This window comes from Orbicella faveolata, unplaced genomic scaffold, assembly GCF_042242905.1.
Source record: "Orbicella faveolata isolate gen_17 unplaced genomic scaffold, um_ofav_v1 contig_34, whole genome shotgun sequence".
Lineage (NCBI taxonomy): Eukaryota > Metazoa > Cnidaria > Anthozoa > Scleractinia > Merulinidae > Orbicella > Orbicella faveolata.
In genome coordinates, this window is record NW_028301563.1 from 26,115,001 (window position 1) to 26,134,150 (window position 19,150).

Here is a 19,150-nt window from a genome sequence, read left to right on the forward strand (position 1 = left end):
ATCAACACTTTATGATCATGGAAGGTCCCCAGCCATGGACTATCTTTTGTTTCGTGCTCAGACACCATGGACAAATTACATGACCATTTGAAAATGTTTCTATTGGTTAGTTCCTCACACCTTGTGTTTTGGGCATAGTGAAAAAAAGTCATCATAAACATGGGCTTCACAACCATTTCCTTCCATTAACTTAGATATAGGTTGGCCCTAACTCTTAGTTTCCACAATCACCATAACAAGTGAGAAGAGTATTATTTGTCACGTCTATCACAGGTAACACCATTGAAGCATTTTTGTATGGTTGCCCTCCCTATGTAGTTTGGTGGGTACTGCATCTCGTGCATACTGTTAGTTGGAGAGAGATACTGTGAGAGTAATGAGTCTCCACGAGAGTGAAGGTAACAACAACAGGAGTAATGTGTCAACATAGTGACTACAGCCAACAACAAACTCTTCATCCTGAGTACAATCCACTAACACTAGGCCCACAAACTTCACACACAAGTCACATCCAAGCAAAGAACACTGAACACTGAATATCACATCCACAAAACATGCCATAAGTAACTTACCTGTACTGCTAGTACAACAACAAGAGCCCTGGCTTTATACTCCGTTCCTGGTCTCAGAGATGTGACACCCACTCCAAGGCTTTGTAAAGGGGGAAGATCCTAACAGGGACAATAAAGATAAAGAGAACATCGCATACATGTAGCTGCTGTAACAAGACAAGACAGTACCTAACCTTGCATGCAATAACCTGAAGAAACACTGCAGCCCATGCTCTTTAATCTTGTGCGTGACATGTGTCTTAACAGAGGACTGGTTAGCCCCAGATGCTGGCAAATTGATCATGGAAACAAAGGCAAATAATTTTAGTCCATACAAACATGAGATTTTCCTCTTCTTCATTTTTACAGCATTTTCTAAACGAGATATTAAGCACATTTTCCCATGTGTCTATTGAGCAACATATACAAGAATAAAAGAAATACTCTTGAAATTTTGACAGAACTAAAAACACCTGTCATCGAACTTGGCACTTGTATTCTTGTGGCATTTCTATGTTGTTGTCCTTCAAAAATTCCACTCTTGCTTTCACATGTATTGACAGAAACATCAGCAGCATTTTTCTATTATCTAGGATACAACTGGACAACACACAGATTGCTTACCGTCCAGGCAGGATCTTTAACAGTACCAAGAAAGTTCTTTGACAGAGGGAAAAGTGCTCCATTGGTGTCTGTCATCATAATTAAAGAATCCTGAAAAGAAACGGTACCAGAAAAAAAATAAGTGCAAAGAAACAAGTGCAATGTTAATATGGAGTATAATACATTTAATGAGAACTCTGATTAGTCTCATGGTCATTTTACATCTGATGATCCACTTCAATTCACTTTGTTAAATTTATTTGTAAACAAATTACACCGGCTAGTCAATAGCACAGGCAAAACCTCCAAACAGATTTAGAGAATTTGAGAGTACTTAAAAAGATGATCATGTAAATACACTTAGTTAATAATAATAATAATAATAATAATAATAATAATAAATGATAATAGTAATAATAATAATAATAATAATAATAAAACTTTATTGCATACTTTTTCACACAAACTTGAATCTTACATGTATCTGGTAAAAATTCAGAAATTCTTTTGTTCCTGAAGTTTTTTCCTACAATAAATAAATCACCTCACTTCTAACGCATTTTATAATAATAATAATAATAATAATAATAATAGTAATGATAAGAATAATAAGACTAATAATAATAATAATTATTATTATTATTAATAATTAATGATTATTCACCGAAGTGGAGGCAAATATCCACCACTTTAACCGACACTGAGATGAATAATTGAAAGGCCGCGTGCAAGAACGTCCCCTAGATTTTTCGGGCATTTTGAAAGTGTTCAAAAATAGCTGAATTTTGGCATGTAGGCTTCGTTGTACCTGAGAAACATTGCTCTGAATCTTTTTTGGCTGGGGCGCTCTTCATTCTCGAGAAATAACGTATGCAAAAAGCTCAGTTTTCCAAGCAGCATCTTTTGGAGATCTTTGGTTGAACAAAAAACAAAAGAAACCTTATTATTTTGTTGAACAGCAAACAGGCAGACTGTTTATAGTGTATTCCACTGAATCTTAGCTGTCTTAAAGTCAAAGGAAAATAGTATATAGAGCGGAAATCTGGGAACAGATTGTTTACATCGGTTATTGTGACGTAAACACAACACGTGAATCAATCGAGCAGCAAACGAAATACCATTGAACGAAAAAGAGATGTGCCGCATTAGAGCTCTGTCAACTAATATCTTAAGCATAGTGTTAAAGTACCTTGTGTGCCTGCCTGGTGGTTGAGAGGCATCATAAAGCCTCGATAAACCCGCAAGTCATCAGCACGTTTTAAAGAATCAAAATGTGTTCTGAAACTTCGAAGGTAGCTGCTATACCATAATCGTGTTATCGGCGTTCGAAGTCAGACCGAGCCAGGCAGCAAAGTCCAAGAGCAGTTCTCGCCCAAGAAAAATACCCTCTCGTGAGTTGTGGTCCATTTGCCAAGCGTTGCTAGTGTCAAAGTTTGGAAAGCGAGAACTGGTTTTTGACTTATCAAATTTGTCTTGTATCGACCGCCATGTTTTCCCGTGCACGAGGTGTAAAGACCTTTCCCGGCATGCATTGCGATCACGTTCTGCTCGCGTTTCTCAAACTGGTAACTAGATTGTTTCGGCTTTTTTCATTTAAAGGTAACAATGGCCAACAAGTAGCGATCGATTGTAACATAGATCTGTGATCCAGGTTGCGTTGATTTTATTTCATATCGGCATGATTTGTAGTGTTTTGAACTTCTGGGATCAGCGGACATGCAGAGTATGGAGACCCGTACGTTGCGCAGAAGGGTTAATTTGTTAATCTGTTAGGTGGTGCATGACATAAAGCTACAATCGCGTTTGTCAAAAAATATGTATTTATCTCGTGATTTTTAACCATTTAAGACATTGCTGTATTTGGAAAAGTGCTTATTTGATGTTTATTTGTTCAGTGCAGATAATCATTGTCCCAGATAACCAAAGTAAGTTCCAGATGTTAACACTATTTTCCGGCCGCCATATTTTACCTATTTAAACCTGAAATCAACATTTTTGAGCTTGTAAGTTGCGTGAAATTAACATTTTGCTGTTTTCTAAGTGAAACCAACATCCTTTCCGTCACGCGTTACGTGAAATCAACATTTTTACGTATTTAGACCTGAAATTAACAATTTTTAGCTTATAAGTTGCGTGAAATTAACATTTTGCTGTTTTCTAAGTGAAATCAACATCCTTGCCGTCATGCGTTAACGTGAAATTAGCATTTTTACCTATTTAGACCTGAAATCAACATTTTTGAGCTTATACGTTGCATGAAATTAACATTTTGCCGTTTTCTAAGTGAAATCAACATCCTTGCCGTCACGCGTCAACGTGAAATCAGCTTTTTTACCTATTTAGACCTGAAATTAACATTTTTGAGCTTATACGTTGCGTGAAATTAACATTTTGCTCTTTTCTAAGTAAAATCAACATCCTTGCCGTCACGCGTTAACGTGAAATCAGCATTTTTACCTATTTAGACCTGAAATCAACATTTTTGAGCTTATATGCTGCGTGAAATTAACATTTTGCCGTTGCTAAGTGAAATCGACATCCTTGCCGTCACGCGTTAACGTGAAATCAGCATTTTTACCTAGTTAGACCTGAAATTAACATTTTTGAACTTATACGTTGCGTGAAATTAACAATTTGCTGTTTTCTAAGTGAAATCAACATCCTTGTCGTCACACATTAACGTGAAATCGGCATTTTTTACCTATTTAGCCCTGAAATCAACATTTTTGAGTTTATACGCTGCGTAAAATTAACATTTTGCTGTTTTCTATGTGAAATCAACATCCCTACGGTCACGGGTTAACATGAAATCAACATTTAAACCTTTTTTGACCTAAAATCGACATTTTTGAGCTTTTACGTTGCGTAAAATTGACATTTTGCTGCTTTCTAAGAGAAATCAACATCCTTGCCGTCGCACGTTAACATGAGTCAACATTTTAAGCACTTTTGACCCGAAATCAACAAATTTGAGCTTATATAAGCTGCATGAAATTGACATTTTGCTGGTTTCTAAGTAAAATCAAAGTCCTTGCGGTCGCGGCGGGCCGATCCTTTGTTATAATAAACCGAGGCGAGATTTCGACTTATAACAAAGACTTGGCTTGGCTATTATAACAAAGGATCGGCTCTGTTTATCATAACAAAGGCCCGGCTTCGTTTATTTGAAGGACTCGGTGGGAAAAGGGCGTCAGGTATTTTAATCAAAGGTGAACTTTGTCGAAAACGCTCCAAATTTCGCATGCAGCTTCGTTCAGGTAAGTTAAGCAATGTCCCGTAGTTTTTGCGCTAAAGTTCGCTTCGTTCTCGAGATATTGCGTATGCAATAAACCACTCGGTTTTTCCACCCTGTGTGCCTTTTTTGCATACGTTATTTCTTGAGAACGAAAAGCAACCCAGCGAAAAAAACTTCAGAGCAATGTTTGTCAGGTGAAACGAAGCCCACATGCCAAAATTCAGCTAGTTTTAAGCACTTTCAAAAATGGCCGAAAAATCTAGGGGATGTTCTTGCACGTGGCCTTTCAATTGTTTTAGTATATACCACACAAGTTGAATAAATAGCGGACCAAAGAGTAACTTTATTTGTTTAAGAGTAACTTTATTTGAAACGGAAGCCATTTTGTTTTTCCTCGGTTGCTCAGAGGTGAATAGTGCTTGGCTAATCACCTCCAAGCTAGCCAATCAGCGTGCACGAAGAGTGCTATTCACTTGTGTGGTATATACTAATGATAATAATAATGCTTTATTTATATCTATATTGTCAAGAACACAAGGTCAAGTCAACAAAAGATGTGGGTTGCCAATAAAAATAACCATCTACCCATGATCTCTGTCAATAACATTACTAACATTACTTACGTTACTAACATTATTAACAGAGATCACAAAGTAGATGATAGCATTGAGATTTATTTCTTACATCTCCAGTTGGGTATAACTGAATATCACTGGACCCAGGCTGACTAAGGAAAGTTGCACAGTCTTTTGGCATAGTTCCACCGGGTTCAGGTTTGGAAGATGCCAAGCTATAAAGAGCGTAACGAACACCAGATGGAGTCTTCAGCATCACATGAACTCCTGCAGATAAAAACAATACACCTGTACGTTGGTAAACAATAATGATTGACACTACTACAAATGTATGCCACTAGAAGTAATAAATTAAAGACAAATTGCCAGGTATTTACTGCAACTAGTACAAAATACACTTTTTCTTGTGGCTTATTTATACTACTGGTCAGGAGCTCCTTGGTGCAACTCAAATTCTATTGCACATCAAGAGACACAAGTGCACTGTCAATCTAGCAACCACTAATGCCTTTGCTCTTTTGGTTTCAAAGGAGCTCAGTCACGGCATTTTGAATTATTTTGGCCAAGTTCAAAATGACATGTATAGACTTTAATTAAACTTTTCAAGATGTGCAAATGGCGACACACCCTGGTAGCTCCTTTCAGGGCAGACTGACGTTAGAAAGGAGGGATTTTTACATTTCTCCTCTCTCTCTCTTTTCATCTGCCCATTCCTCCCTCTCTCATTCCCTTGCTTTCAAATGATCTACATGTACCTCTCACATTCAGTAGTAACCTAGCAAACAAGTTCTACATCTTGCAGCCTTAGGACACAGACCATGACAATTCCAATTATACCAGGGCCGCAAGGCGGCCTGCCTGTATAATTGGGATTATATGAACAAATGAAGGGAGAAATGATATGAGAATAAATCAGGTATTGTCTGCTTGTGCTTTGATCCACACTTTTAATGCCCCAAGGGGTACCCCCTGCAAGGAAACTAAATGTATGACATAATCCCATCAAGAACACTAACCATGTGCTCCCAGGATTCCTAGCAGCTTTTCAACACTGACTGAAGAAGGAAAAAATCAACACTGGCCAAAGCAGCAGTGGAAAAGATAACAGGGGGGATTAAGGGAAGGGTTCATATATTTCTCCCTTCATTTGTTCATATAATTCCAATTATACAGGCAGGCCGCTTCGTGGCCCTGGTATAATTGGAATTATATTTCACAAACTCCGGTCGAAATACATGAGAATAAATTATGTATGAATGAACTGAATGGGCCTTGAATATTTCCATGTTGATTCCAACATCTTTAATGGTAAGCCCGAGCCAGCACCCAACGGTAGCAGAGGAAACCTGTTTGTAAGGCTTAATATAAGAGATGAGCAAAGGGTCTGGTTTGGGGCATGGAAGAGTAGGGCAAACTGGATGCCATTTCTTGAGGTAGTGACAGAGAGTTTCAACAGGACAAAGTTTCCGATTGTGAGGGAAATGAGCGAAGAAGGCCTGACCTGAATGGTTAGGGTTACCACGCTTTCTAGGGGAAGTAAAGGAGAAAACAACTCCCTCTGGGAGGATTTTACGGTATCTAAGATTTAATTTAGCCAGAGAAGCTGCCCTTTCTGGGCAAGCCAAGGCAAAGAGCATAACAAGTTTCCTTGACGAGTGCTTGAGGGACAGAGAGCTGTTGCTTCCTAAGGAAGTTAGGTGCGCTGTCACCTTACTGAACTTACTGAAACGATCCAGATTTCTTCCAAAGGGCGTGCTAAAGGATTTTTATTTTAAAGTAATACTACCCTCTGTAAAATACGGTTTAGTTTTGTGGGGATCGTGTTGTAACTCCGACAGACTTGATTCTATAGAAAGACTACATTGCAGGGCGGCAAGAATCATTTTCAACTTGCCCAAAGACATGTCGACAAATGACGTGCTCAAATATGATCAGTGGCCTACCTTCTCCCTGTATTATAAGCTTGACATCCTAAGACTATTTTATAAGGCAAACAACGACAGCCTGCCCAAGCTCCTGATGAAAACGATACTTGAAAACCCCAGCCACGGCTATTCGCTCTGAGGGAAAGTACTTTCTTCTATACCACGATTTAACTCGCAATTTATGAAAGACTCACTTAGATATAAGGGATCTGTCATTTGGAACATAGTTTTATACCACGAACAACATAAAAGTTTTTCAAGCTTTTTTGACCTTAGAAAGCAGGTTGTAAATAGAGCCTATTTTAAAGATTTTAACTTTAACGCCCTGTCGGCTTCGACAACCCGCCACAGACATAGTGACTTTATATACAATTAGTTTTAGTTAGTTTATTGTAATCATATAGTAGATTAACTTAGTAATAGTTCTAGTTAGCAATTAATTAAATAATTAATTTTATTGTAAATCTAGGAATTGTAATCTAAAGATTTTAATCGTAATTTTAAATTTTTAGCAAAGTTAAATTTAAATACACGACCCCACAAGCTTTTAGCTTTAATTATCATCGTGTTTAAATAAAGTTCATCTATCTATCTATCTATCTATCTATCTATCTACCTTCTTGACATCCCAAGTATGTGAGTACCTTGGTTTTGGAGGGTGGGAGTTGAGTATTCCCTTCATTAGCTTAGTAACACAAGGGTGATGACCTACAGGGAAGCTGTCAATCTTTGAATGTGTTGAGGAGATAGCTGAGCACAGTACATTTGTGGAGCAGTGCTCTAAACCATCTGAAAAGGCCTTTGCTAGAAATTCAAGGACTTCGGAGAGTGGGGCTGAAACAAGATTAATTTTCCCTTCAGTACACCAGCTACTCCAGCGGGACCATGCTGACTGGTAGGGCTTGTGAGTGGAGGACTGAGTTGCTGAGAGGAGCAATTTGGTAACCTATTATACTGGTAGTATTGTTGGAGATGTGACACATGGTTAAGATGAAGGCGTGGGAACATCGGATGTATCCTGTTCGGATTGGAGGGGTCCTGCAAGAGATGTGGACTGTGTGGCAGTAGGACACAGTTGCTGACTAAAAGATTCAACAGGATTGGCCATCGTGGTTGGGCTTGCCATATGTGACCTTTCACGCGAAAACGTGCATGAACGGAATTCCATTTAGAAGCTGTTTGAAAGCCGTCTGAGAGAAATTTGCATTCATTCGAACGACCTGGGTCATCCATTCAAAAAATTTGCATCCGTTCGAACGGCTTGATCACTTGTTTGGTAGAAACGTCCTGCCATTCGAACGACTTGCTCACCCATTTGCTAAAAACATCCAACCGTTCAAACGACTTGCTCACCCGTTTGGTAAAAACATCCATCCATTCGAACAACTTGCTCACCCGTTCGATAAAAATGTCCAACCGTTCGAACAACTTGTTCACCCATTTGTTAAAAACATCAACCGTTCGAACGACTTGCTCACCCGTTCGCTGGAACATCCATCAATTCAAACGACTTGAGTAAACCGTTGAACGGCTTTGATCATCTCTTCAGGAAAATAATATCAAGACATACGTGCGGTTGTCTCTGCCTGTTCGCGTACTCGCGTGTTCATGTCACGTACACGGAATAAAATCCCTTTGATCACTTGAACAGTCTGCTAGCAGATTATGCGACAATCACAAAATATCTCCAAATAATGAAGCTCATAAAGAAACAGTCCAAGTAGAAAAATCGAACTACGGTGTAGTTAGCCTGGGATCCAATGGTTTTTGCTTCTGAATGCCGATTCAGAAGTATTGTTTTTGTTTTCTTCTTCTTGCATAATCTGTGAGCGAAGACAACTTTCATTCAAAGCTCACACTGAACCGCTGTGTGTGTAAACAACTGAGAACTACGATGTTGTAAATTTCTTTAAAAACTTCTCGCAAAGTTATTATTACAGGCAAAGAACTCTTGCAGGAAACTTGAAAGTCGCCTGTAGATGCGAACTTCTTAAATTCTACCCTGTTTACAATGCGGTTTAATAAACATTACCGGTGTAACTATGGTTGTGATAAGCACAGACACTTTAAATGATTTTCTGAACACCGAAATCTCACGAGTCTGCCTTGTGCATTCCTCTTATTTCGAAGAGAATCCACTGAATGAAACCTTTAGAACAGCAGCACTGAGCTTGAGTAGGTAAGATAACAATCATGTTGTTGTGACGCCCTGAATTTGCATCAAGTTTCAAACATTACTGATGCGTGGAAACTGAGTCACGCTTTTGTCATGCATGCATAGTCCTGTGCTTGTTTTCATCGACTGAGAAGCTTGCTTATTTTAAAATTTGGGTTACACTTCCCAGTAAATATGTTGTTTTTTTAACCTTTGCCACAAGGGACATCCTGGACAGAAAAAGTCATTTCAAACGAGCTCATTTCACACGGGATTTCACGCCGCTACCACACCGCGGGTCTGGGACTCCGGGACACATTGTAATAATAATTGTAAACAGTGAAATTTCCTCCATGTCACCGAACAAGAAAACAAAGCAAACCCAGGCGATGAAAATGCACTGTTGCTAAACTGTTGTTGCCAAAGGCCTTATCTCTGTCTCAAGCTGTAAAGTTATTTTGAGACATTCTTGATTCACATGTTGCTCGCACGTGACCAAAATCTTCCACCGTCAGTGATAAAATCTACCGAATGATTTATACGTGAATGAAAACTCTCACCAAAAATGACTTCAACAAGGTTTAGACTTTTTACCAAGAAGCCGCAAGAAGTTGCCCGCTTGCGGATGCAAAAAGAAGTTCTTGCACATGCATTATCTTTGGGCTGTACTGAAAGACAAAGAATTGACAAAGACTCCCACAAACGACTGTGTATAAAAGAATTCAGCTTTTTCGATCTGCTTCAGCAAACTCAGTTATGAATGTTCTCTGCATTTCAAGGTTACTTTCTTTGGCTCTCAGTGGTGAAATAAAGTAGTAACAGGAGCAGTTTCAATGATTAAAAGCCATCTGTTTGAAACTATTTTTAAGTGAAACCAATTATAATCATCAAGTTTACAAGCCGTTCGTGACTGCTCATTCGAAGATTTCATGAGCCGTTCGAACGTTTAGATCAACCGTTCGAAATTCTTTTATGAGCTGTTCGAATGGTTCCGTTACCCGTTCGGAATGTTTTACGAGCTGTTCGAACGGTTACACTACCCGTTCGCAATTCTTCCTGAGTCGTTCGAACGGTTAGGTTACCCGTTCGCAATTTTTCCTGAGCTGTTCAAACAGTTAGGTTACCCATTCGCAATTTTTCCTGAGCGGTTCAAACAGTTAGGCTACCCATTCGCAATTTTTCCTGAGCCGTTCAAACGGTTAGGCTACCTGTTCGGAATACTTAATCACCTGTTCGAACACTCATTGAAACCATTTCAAACAGCTTGGTGACCCGTTTGCAACCCGTTCAATGGCCGTTTGTTTCACCCATGTAACGGAAAGACGTTAATGCACGTTTTTGTGTGAAAGGTCACATATTGGTGCTACAAGCACTAGATCTGTATTGTCCTGAATTACCTTGTTGAGAACTACTGGAATGAGGTTGAAAGGGGGAAAGGCATAACCCTTCAGAGAATTCCAGTGTAGAGTTGGGGCATCTATATGAAATGCTCCTGGATCTGGTCTCCAACTGATGTATTGAGATAGTTGAGCTGTTAGGCAACTGGCAAACAGATCTGTGTTGCAATTTGTAAGGAAGGGTGTGATTACCTTTGGGTCACGTAGCCAGTCGCTGGAATCTAGGATGGTACGAGACCCTTGGTCGGCGATGGCATTTTCTTTTCCAGGGACATGCTGTGCAGAAATGAGGATGTCTCTGTGAAGACACCAATTCCAGATCTCCAGAGTTAAGGACATCAGAGGAACTGTTTATGTAAGCAACTGCAGAGGAGTTGTCCATCTTCAACAGTACAACCTTGTGAGACTGGCCCTTGAGGAATGTTTTTAGGACAAGAAATGCTGCTTTCAGTTCCGGAAAGTTGATGTGTCGAGTTGATTCCTGACTGGACCATTTGTCATTGGTGGATTTGCCCTGACATGTTGTGCTTTAACCTAGCATAGAATCATCCGAGAGAATTGTTAGATCAGGAGGTGGGGGAGAAACAGGGCTGCCATTGACCTTGTTTAAATTGTGTATCCACCAGGTTAGTTCTGCCCGAGCTTGGGAGTTGAGTGTTGGGAGTTGACAGTTGAAATTGAACAGGTGGTCTCTCAAGGTTTGGATAAGCAGAATTTGAACAGCCCCAAGATGCAAAGGGGCTACCCAAGTGGCAAGACAACAAGAGGAAGAGGAAGTCCAGTGATCGCAATAGAGTTAATGTCATTTGAGTTAGATGTCAAAGTATAGTCGTCCAAGTATACTATGATTTGGTACCCCCGCTTCCTCAGAAGGCGGCTACAGGTTTCAGAAGTTTGGTGAAGATTCGGGGTGCTGAACTTAGCCCAAAAGGAAGACCCTGAAAGGTGTAGTGTTTGCTACCCCAGATGAAACGGAGAAACCTTTGAGAGGATTCATGCATGGGAGCAGAAAAATAGGCGACTTTTAGATCGATACTTGTCATGTAGTCTCCCCTCCTGAGATGGGTTTTCAAACAATGAAGGTTTTACATCTGGAAGTGAGAGTTGCAAACAAATCGGTTTAATGAACCCAATCTATTACAGGTCTTTAAGTCCCTTCTTACTTCAGAACAAGAAAAAGGCAGCTGTAGAAGCCTTCGTCTGAAGGGTTGACCTCCTGAATAGCTCCTTTCTTTAACAGTTCCTGGACTTCTGCATTGATCAACTGAGTTTCTGATGGACCTGCTCTTGTAACAGGAGGGCAAGACTGAACTGGGGGTGAATGAAAATCTATTTGAAAGCCCTTTACAATACTTAGAATTTCTGGGTCTGAAGTTGTTTGCTCCCGCTGGGATAGGTGCTGGTTGATTCTTGTTGGGCCGTCCTTTGAGGATGACAAAAAGCAGTTTTTTGCCCGGGTTTGGGCATACTTTGCAGAGTGGAAGGTGTGTCACATGGGGGCTGTTCTAGATCCAAAATGTTAGGAAGGGCCAGATCTCTGTGAAAATCGGCGCCCTGTATTTGATGAGAGGGTTTTAGAGAGGCCACATAATAGGTCAACCTACTTTGAGGCAAGGGAGGGAAAGTCATCCCCAAAAAGCATTTTCTTTGCATTAGGTAAAGGGAGGTCCCCTAAATTAATCTTGGCCTTATTAATAGCTGCTAAAACCTTCTTTCGTCTCAATACTGACAACTGATAATTAGCTGAGCCAAGAAGGCATAGTGCCTGCTCTAACATAAACTTAACATCTTCATTAGAGATAGTTTCCTTTGATTCAAGTGCATCATGTAGACAGCAAAGAGGGCCAGTGGCATTAAGTAAAGAACGCTGAACAGAGGTAAGTTCCTTATCACGTTCTTGTACATATTTCTTGGTTTGAGGGTTTGAAATTTGGTTGCTGATCGTAGTGTAAAGTGTAGGCTACGCTAAAGCGTGAACAGATAGGACACTGCTAGTTTCCAAAATATCCAAAACTTGATCGTAACTGAGTTTCCTTCGGAAGCTTTTGTCCAAGAATGAAGAAAACACCTTGGATGGTTTCCAGGATGTGACAGAAGCGTCGGGGTCATAACATGCGGAGTCGGTGTTGTCATTTGACCCCAGATTTTGTATCGCCTGTACTCAAGGTGTCGTTTGGTAGCTTAACAGCCTTCTTTGGCAGCTCAGAGGCCTTGTTTGGTGGCTTAGTAGCCCCATTTGGTGACAATTCTGCCTCAGCTGATGGCTGAAAAGCCTCATCGCCATTGACAGACTCAAACGCGGGGTCTTCAGAAACCATCAAGGAAATGGCGTCGCAGTCGACTTCATGATCTGGTGCAAAAGCCGTTTTCTGTTGTTCTAAGTGGGACTCATAAAGGGCCAAATGGCTATTACAGTTGGAAACATCATTTTTAAGGGTCTCAAGAGACTTCAGAATGTACTCCAGCTTGTTGTTGTCCTTTGAACAAAGATGTTTGAGTGAGTTAGATGGCAAGTCCCAATCGTGCGAATGGTGGAAAGGTGAACGTGATTTACGCTTGCGATGTGAAGGCATCGTATCTGGCCTCAAAAAAACGCTGTAGTTGAAGGAAACCACTGTAGGTTGATTCCTGCAAGGAAATTTTAAGCAAGAGCGACAAAAAAAGGGGAGAAATAAAAGCTCGAATATGAGTGAAAAATACTTACCTGTTTATAGGATTGAAGCACAGCAAAAAAAGCTGCCAGGAATCCTGGGAGCACATGGTTAGTGCTCCCGGGTCTTGATGGGATTACATCATGCATTTAGTTTTCTTAGGCAGGTACCCCTTGGGGCATTAAAAGAGTGGATCGAAGCACAAGTAAGCGGAGAAATACCTGATTTATTCTCATATATTTCAAGTGGAGTTTGTGAAATATAATCACATATATCAAAGTTAAGTAAGACAAAGTTATCATAACTACATGTAAGAGTAAACTAATTGTACCTTTGCAGTTAACAGTCACAGCCAGAGGTTTAGCACCTGAGGGGACAGATAAAAGTTTTGGTGTGCGTTGAATACAGTCAGGAATCTTGTTTGCAGCAGATGACTTAACCAGCTATAACGAAAAACCAAGCATTACATTCATTATTTATGTACAGAGATTGCCAGGAAATTAAAAAGTGCAATTAATTTTTACACATTATCATATCTTACATATAATTATCAGATTATCAGTTTGGTGCCACATGAATAAACTATGGAACTCTGGTAGCTAGCTATAGTGCACGCACATGCTGTCTAAGGCTGAAAATACTGTTAGTTTTACAGTCATGTTAACTAGTAATAAGATATTTTTGAACAAAACTTTGTTACATGAATGAACTGATAGGATGAAACAACCGATTAAACATAGCAGTCACCTGAAGTTCATCCTTGCGGAGAAGACGTACATCTTGCAGAAGAGATCCGCTGGCTTCTTCATTTGAGAGAGCTGCAGCTGCAGCCTGAAGAGCACTATCTTTGGGTGGAAACTTGACAGCAGCATAAGGTCCATCCACCTGGAAAACAAAATAATGCAATGCATTGAAATAATTGCCTTGCATTTTCTTGTCCTCATTTGGGTTTTGCCTTTTGCCAGGCTGATTGGTTGGGTACTAAATGTTAGAAGTGTTATCAATAACAAGGTGTAAGTAAAGCAAAGCCCATTACTGATAATTTTGTTTTCCCAACACTCAATCAAAAACAAATCTAACCTATCCAATTATCGTAAATTAACACTATATAAGTGGTATCAACAGTTCAAGTACAAACGTAACACCATTTTGTTGAGAGTTCATATGTACTGAGATACTGTAAGCTGGGATATTTCCATAAACTACACTGCGTCCTTCTAAAAAAAAGCTAGATACACTTACTTTAAGTACTTTTCCAACAGGAATGTTACGTTTATCTTCTACAAAAATAACATCTTTCAAATCCCAATCCTGAACAGATTTATCTTCTGCTGCCTCTACTGATGGATCCTTTTTACGCTCTACAAATGACAACTAAAAAATTTAAAAACACTAATCCTACATTTGAATTCACAATATTGAAGGGGTGAGTGGAATAAAGCCCTAAGTGACTTTAATTTTGGAAAACATCGAGGCAACAAGCATTGAAATACCTTGCAGCAATTTATACAGTTTACTCTTGTTTTCATTATTGTCTAAAATGAACTAGTAGTAATTGCTAGTTCTTTTGAGACAGTAGCTAAAACCCGATAAACTGTGAAAATTGCTGGTAGGTATTTCAATCTTGGCTGCCTCATAATTTCAAATGCCCATTGAGTTTTATCACAGTGTAATATTATACTAGCTTAGGCTTCTTCATTTGCTTTGTGATATAGCGGTAATGTGGCGAAAAACAATAAAATGTGCTTTTTCTATGTTTTATGCTCTGATAAAACATGGGTTTTTCCACCAATCAGAGTGTGCGTAGGGTCCTATCTGAACTATAATATGTGATAAAATTAACAAATAGATTCCATGTTCTGGTGAGTCTGTTTAGTCATAGATTACAGATGATGTCAAAATGTGGTAGGACCAAAATAGTGGCACAAGAGCTGTTAGGTGAGTATGCTGCTGATGTTCTTACCGCAATTTGACGTCATCCGTAATCTATTACTGAATACATTGTTTGTTTGTTACTGTATATTAGGTTGATTTCTTTTGTTATTTTTTTCTCTCAAAAATTTGCTTATATAAAGCTACTCTTCAATTCGAGAAACAATAAAGTTTATGTATATATGTATGTTCATAGATGCACAGCAACATGGAGTCTACTTGTTTTACACAGTAAAGAAGGAAAAAAAATGTTAATGACATCGTCTATGCATTACCTACAGGTCTTCCAATAGATAATAAGTTAGAACCAATCAAAATGCAAGAATATGTAATTAATGCCTGAAGTGCATTTGCTGCACTTGTAACTGAAATTAAGTCATATTGGCCATCCAAAACCTACACGTGCTAATATATGTGTACATGTATTTCATGACTTGCATCAACCATGGGGTGTACATGTAGTCCTTGACTCTCTAGCTATATATCAGCTTCCATTAAATTAAACTCACTCAGGCCAAGAGAGCCAGGAACATCACTGTCTTGTTCCTCAATAAGTGGTGGATTAGGAGATTCTTCATTTCCTAGTGGCAGCACTTTAAAGCGGCACTTCTCATCCAGATTCCATGCTGATTCTAATAACTGTCCCATACGAGGGATACCAGAAGAGATGTTGAAACCAATAGAACCAGGATGATACAAAGGACAGCTACGTAAGCAGACCTGATGTTGAAGAAAAGCAATACTTCGGCAGTTGTTAAGTTGGTACAAGATTTTATGTGCAGCTAACACCTTTCTATCATGGTACTACAAGTTCTGTATAATGTTCACAAGAAACACTTGTACATTGTAACCATATGCTGTAACAGGCATACATGTACTGTTCACACTTGTCTAACACTTTGTAGAACCAACTGTCACTTATCTAGTTAAAATCTGCAACATTACAGAGAATGGTTGAGCCCTGAGTCCACTTATCAGTGATTCACAATTTTAATTTTTGATCATACTAACAATCTTTGTCATAAATCTCATTTTCATAACAGTCTGCCAAAACCAAACCCCAAACCCTATTGATAAACACTCTGAACTGATACATGAAATTCAACACTGAAAGGGGAAAGGGGGATGTTGACAAGTATGTTGTAGTTGAACTTCTGATCATAATTTCAATTATTTGAAGTTTCAATTAAATGTGATGAGTACTACAAAGGAGTAAGTAGCTTTTAAAAGACTTTTTTTGACAACTGACACCTTAAAAACCTGACAAACAGAGGGGTCTTATACGAAACAAAACCCTCTTTCTCTTTGAATGCCTTGCACACACCTCTTTTTCATAATCCAAGAGGTTTCCCAAGAGCATAAATTTTCTGATTAGGAGACATTGAAAGGGAAGTTAATCTTTCAAATAATCAGCTGCCTATTGTTAGTTTGGTTCTTTTTATGATGTCTGTGAATTCTGTTGGCTAATCTGTTTAAGTCAAAGGGTGTAAACTGGGGGTAACAAATTTGAACTATAGTTAGCTAAGCTAACCCTAACCCTGATATAGTTATAGTAGTGCACATAGACATACGTAATTAAGGTATTCCTGGAGGCTAATTTGCATATTTTTCTACCATATTTGCATGCATCAAATCATTAAAAATATTGGCTCAAAAATGATCAAATTTTTACATCTAAAACGTTGTTCTATGTATTTACTTTAAAAAATAATTTTCTTCAGCCAGAATGAAAGTAGTCCCTGAAATTTGATATTTAAGAGCAGCTTCGCCTAAATATCAACTAGACTTGGAAATAGCGAAAAAATCGGATGTCTTCAAACTCGCCCAGAATGAAGCCCTACGGGTACTAGTTACAAAAATATCGTTTTAAGTTCGATAAATCAAAAATTATTTTTTTCCGCAATTTTTTCGTTTCGATGCCCCAAATCGGCCAAAATCTATCGAAAATGAGCGGCATATTCAGAGGCTCGTAAACTCAAAAGTAAAAATCTTCATTACAAACTGATTACACGTCGTATTTGTACTTCCTTTTTTGTCTATTTAGAGCTAAATAGATCGTGATTTGATTAGAACTTAAATATTTGGCGAATTTTCTAAATTAACGACCCAAGACAGCTTTACAAGAGGTCTACATTTAGCCTATTTTCAAATGCTAAAAAGGCGTTCTGGTACACGGCTTTTCCCAAAACGACTAGTTTGGTGTGAAAGAGCATTCTTTCTTCTTCAAATTAGTGAAATAAAATTTTTGGGTAAATAAAATCGCGAGCGCTGAGATAGCGAACTAAATGCAGCACTTCTTCCTGAAAACGTGACCTTTGACCCGAGCGTAACGAAACCGATTACTGCAAGAAAACCCGGAAGAAAAGCAAACGCTTCGTTATTTTGAAACAATTTCTAGTGATATCTCTCCGAAACCATGATTGCAAGAAACTATTTCCAGATATGAAATCTTACAGGGTCAAAAAAGGAGCTAAAGGGCGCATTTTGACACAATAACTTTGTTTGCTGAGAATTGAAGTCAATGATCGTTAACGAATTCCAGTGAAATTTGCAAACTTGAAGTATGTCAGCCGATACTTACCTGAATATTTATATTAATAGAAGAGTCGTCTTCTTGGATTAACCTTCAAAAGAAGCAGGATCCAGATTTGAAAACCTCTAAAAGAAGAAATGTTTAATGTTCCGTGACCTGCCCGCTGCTATAAATTAGCTTAAATTCCATGCACATGCCGACCGCATGTTTGTCGTAAAACCAACTGAACTCCACACAGTTTCCATGGGCAACCCCAAAATAAACAATCCCCAAAAATGTAAAGTGAAATTGGCTGTCTTCATGAACAGTTAGAAGCTAGAGTCAAGTTCCATTACCTTTTAAAAGTGCTTGATTCTACTTTGTTCACTCAGTAGTTACTGTCACGTTCGAATACTGCGTAGTATCGGTCACGCCAAAACACTGCAAACCGTGCAGACTGAGTAAGTTTCCCATACAAAGTCTTGTACGCGTTTGTCTATTGAATCAAAAGTCAAATACTGCGCTTGTGCAGCCTGTGGATAAATGACAGACTTTCAGATATATTCAACACTATTTTGTAACTAGACCCAAAAAAAGGAGTCACAATGAAAAGCCCAAACAAGTGTCTGCAGTAACACAGCGGTCAAACGTCTGCGCATGTGCGAGCAATGGAGCAACTAAAAGGTGGCCAAAATATTTTCACGACACTGTTCTTTTCATGGGTCATCGGTATCCTGTAAATGACATTTTCCTCGTTATTTATATATTTGTTTATGTTTTAGCCGGTACAACGAGAGCTAACAGAAATGACTTGAGAGTTAAAAATTGTTCTACCTTCTGCTTGTTGCAGGTCTTTCTTTTCCGTGGTATGTATTTTCCGTGCTCCTTGAATTTTTTGCCCGCCTCGACTTTGCATTTAGTGCACCAGTTTTTTCCAGGTTTGTAGTTTAGAAGAGCTTTTCCCACCTGGTCAAAGACCAGGTACAGTCGGTTTGGGATCGGTATTTTGGCCAGCTATGCCTCCATGACGATGGACATGAACATCGTTTGCTGTTTCGATTCATCTCGTTCCTGTGCTTCAGACAAATCAAGGATCCGGATGGAATCCCTCAGTCCTTGCCAAAATTTTTCCAGCTCGTCTGAGCGAAGCCGAATCACTGCAATTGTCTTTTTCTTCTCCCATTTTTCCTTCTTTTACACATCGTTTGTCGTCCGTTTCCGGCGTCACGCATCGTGTGATTAATAAAAACAAATAAAAATATACTACGCCGTCGGCTCGTAGCATGACACGGGTTTTAAGACTTCTAAAATTTTTTGGTAAAGCTCAAAACAAAATGGTAAATCAACAGAATACCGGTAACTTAATAAACTTTGTGTCTGAAAAGTCTTAAGTTTTCCTTTTACCTGCTTTCTTTTCCTTTTACAGATTTCTATGAACTTTTCAATTTTTTTTCGTAAATTTTGCGTGACACCGGTTGTTTCCCATGTTTTCCTTTAAATTTTTGCGCGGGAAATTGGCGCGCGGCTGCCAAAAAATGTACCAATTTGCGCATGCCCGACGTTTGAACGCGGTGTTGTCTGCAGTCTGCACGGTCTGCACTGTTTTGGCGTGAT

General features: G+C 39.0%; 1 protein-coding gene across 2 annotated transcripts in view; it reads right to left on the reverse strand.

The window, feature by feature from the left end:
* LOC110055468 (E3 ubiquitin-protein ligase UBR5-like) overlaps positions 1 to 19,150 on the reverse strand; it is a 66,895-nt gene that overhangs the window by 34,213 nt on the left and 13,532 nt on the right. For both annotated transcript variants that reach the window (XM_089271484.1, XM_089271483.1), the window contains exons 14-20: positions 15,534 to 15,744; positions 14,335 to 14,453; positions 13,840 to 13,977; positions 13,424 to 13,535; positions 5,074 to 5,231; positions 1,176 to 1,265; positions 573 to 671 (exon numbers count right to left, since the gene is read on the reverse strand). In XM_089271484.1, coding sequence (XP_089127610.1) covers positions 573 to 671; positions 1,176 to 1,265; positions 5,074 to 5,231; positions 13,424 to 13,535; positions 13,840 to 13,977; positions 14,335 to 14,453; positions 15,534 to 15,744 — 927 coding nt within the window. The remainder of the gene's footprint in view (positions 1 to 572; positions 672 to 1,175; positions 1,266 to 5,073; positions 5,232 to 13,423; positions 13,536 to 13,839; positions 13,978 to 14,334; positions 14,454 to 15,533; positions 15,745 to 19,150) is intronic.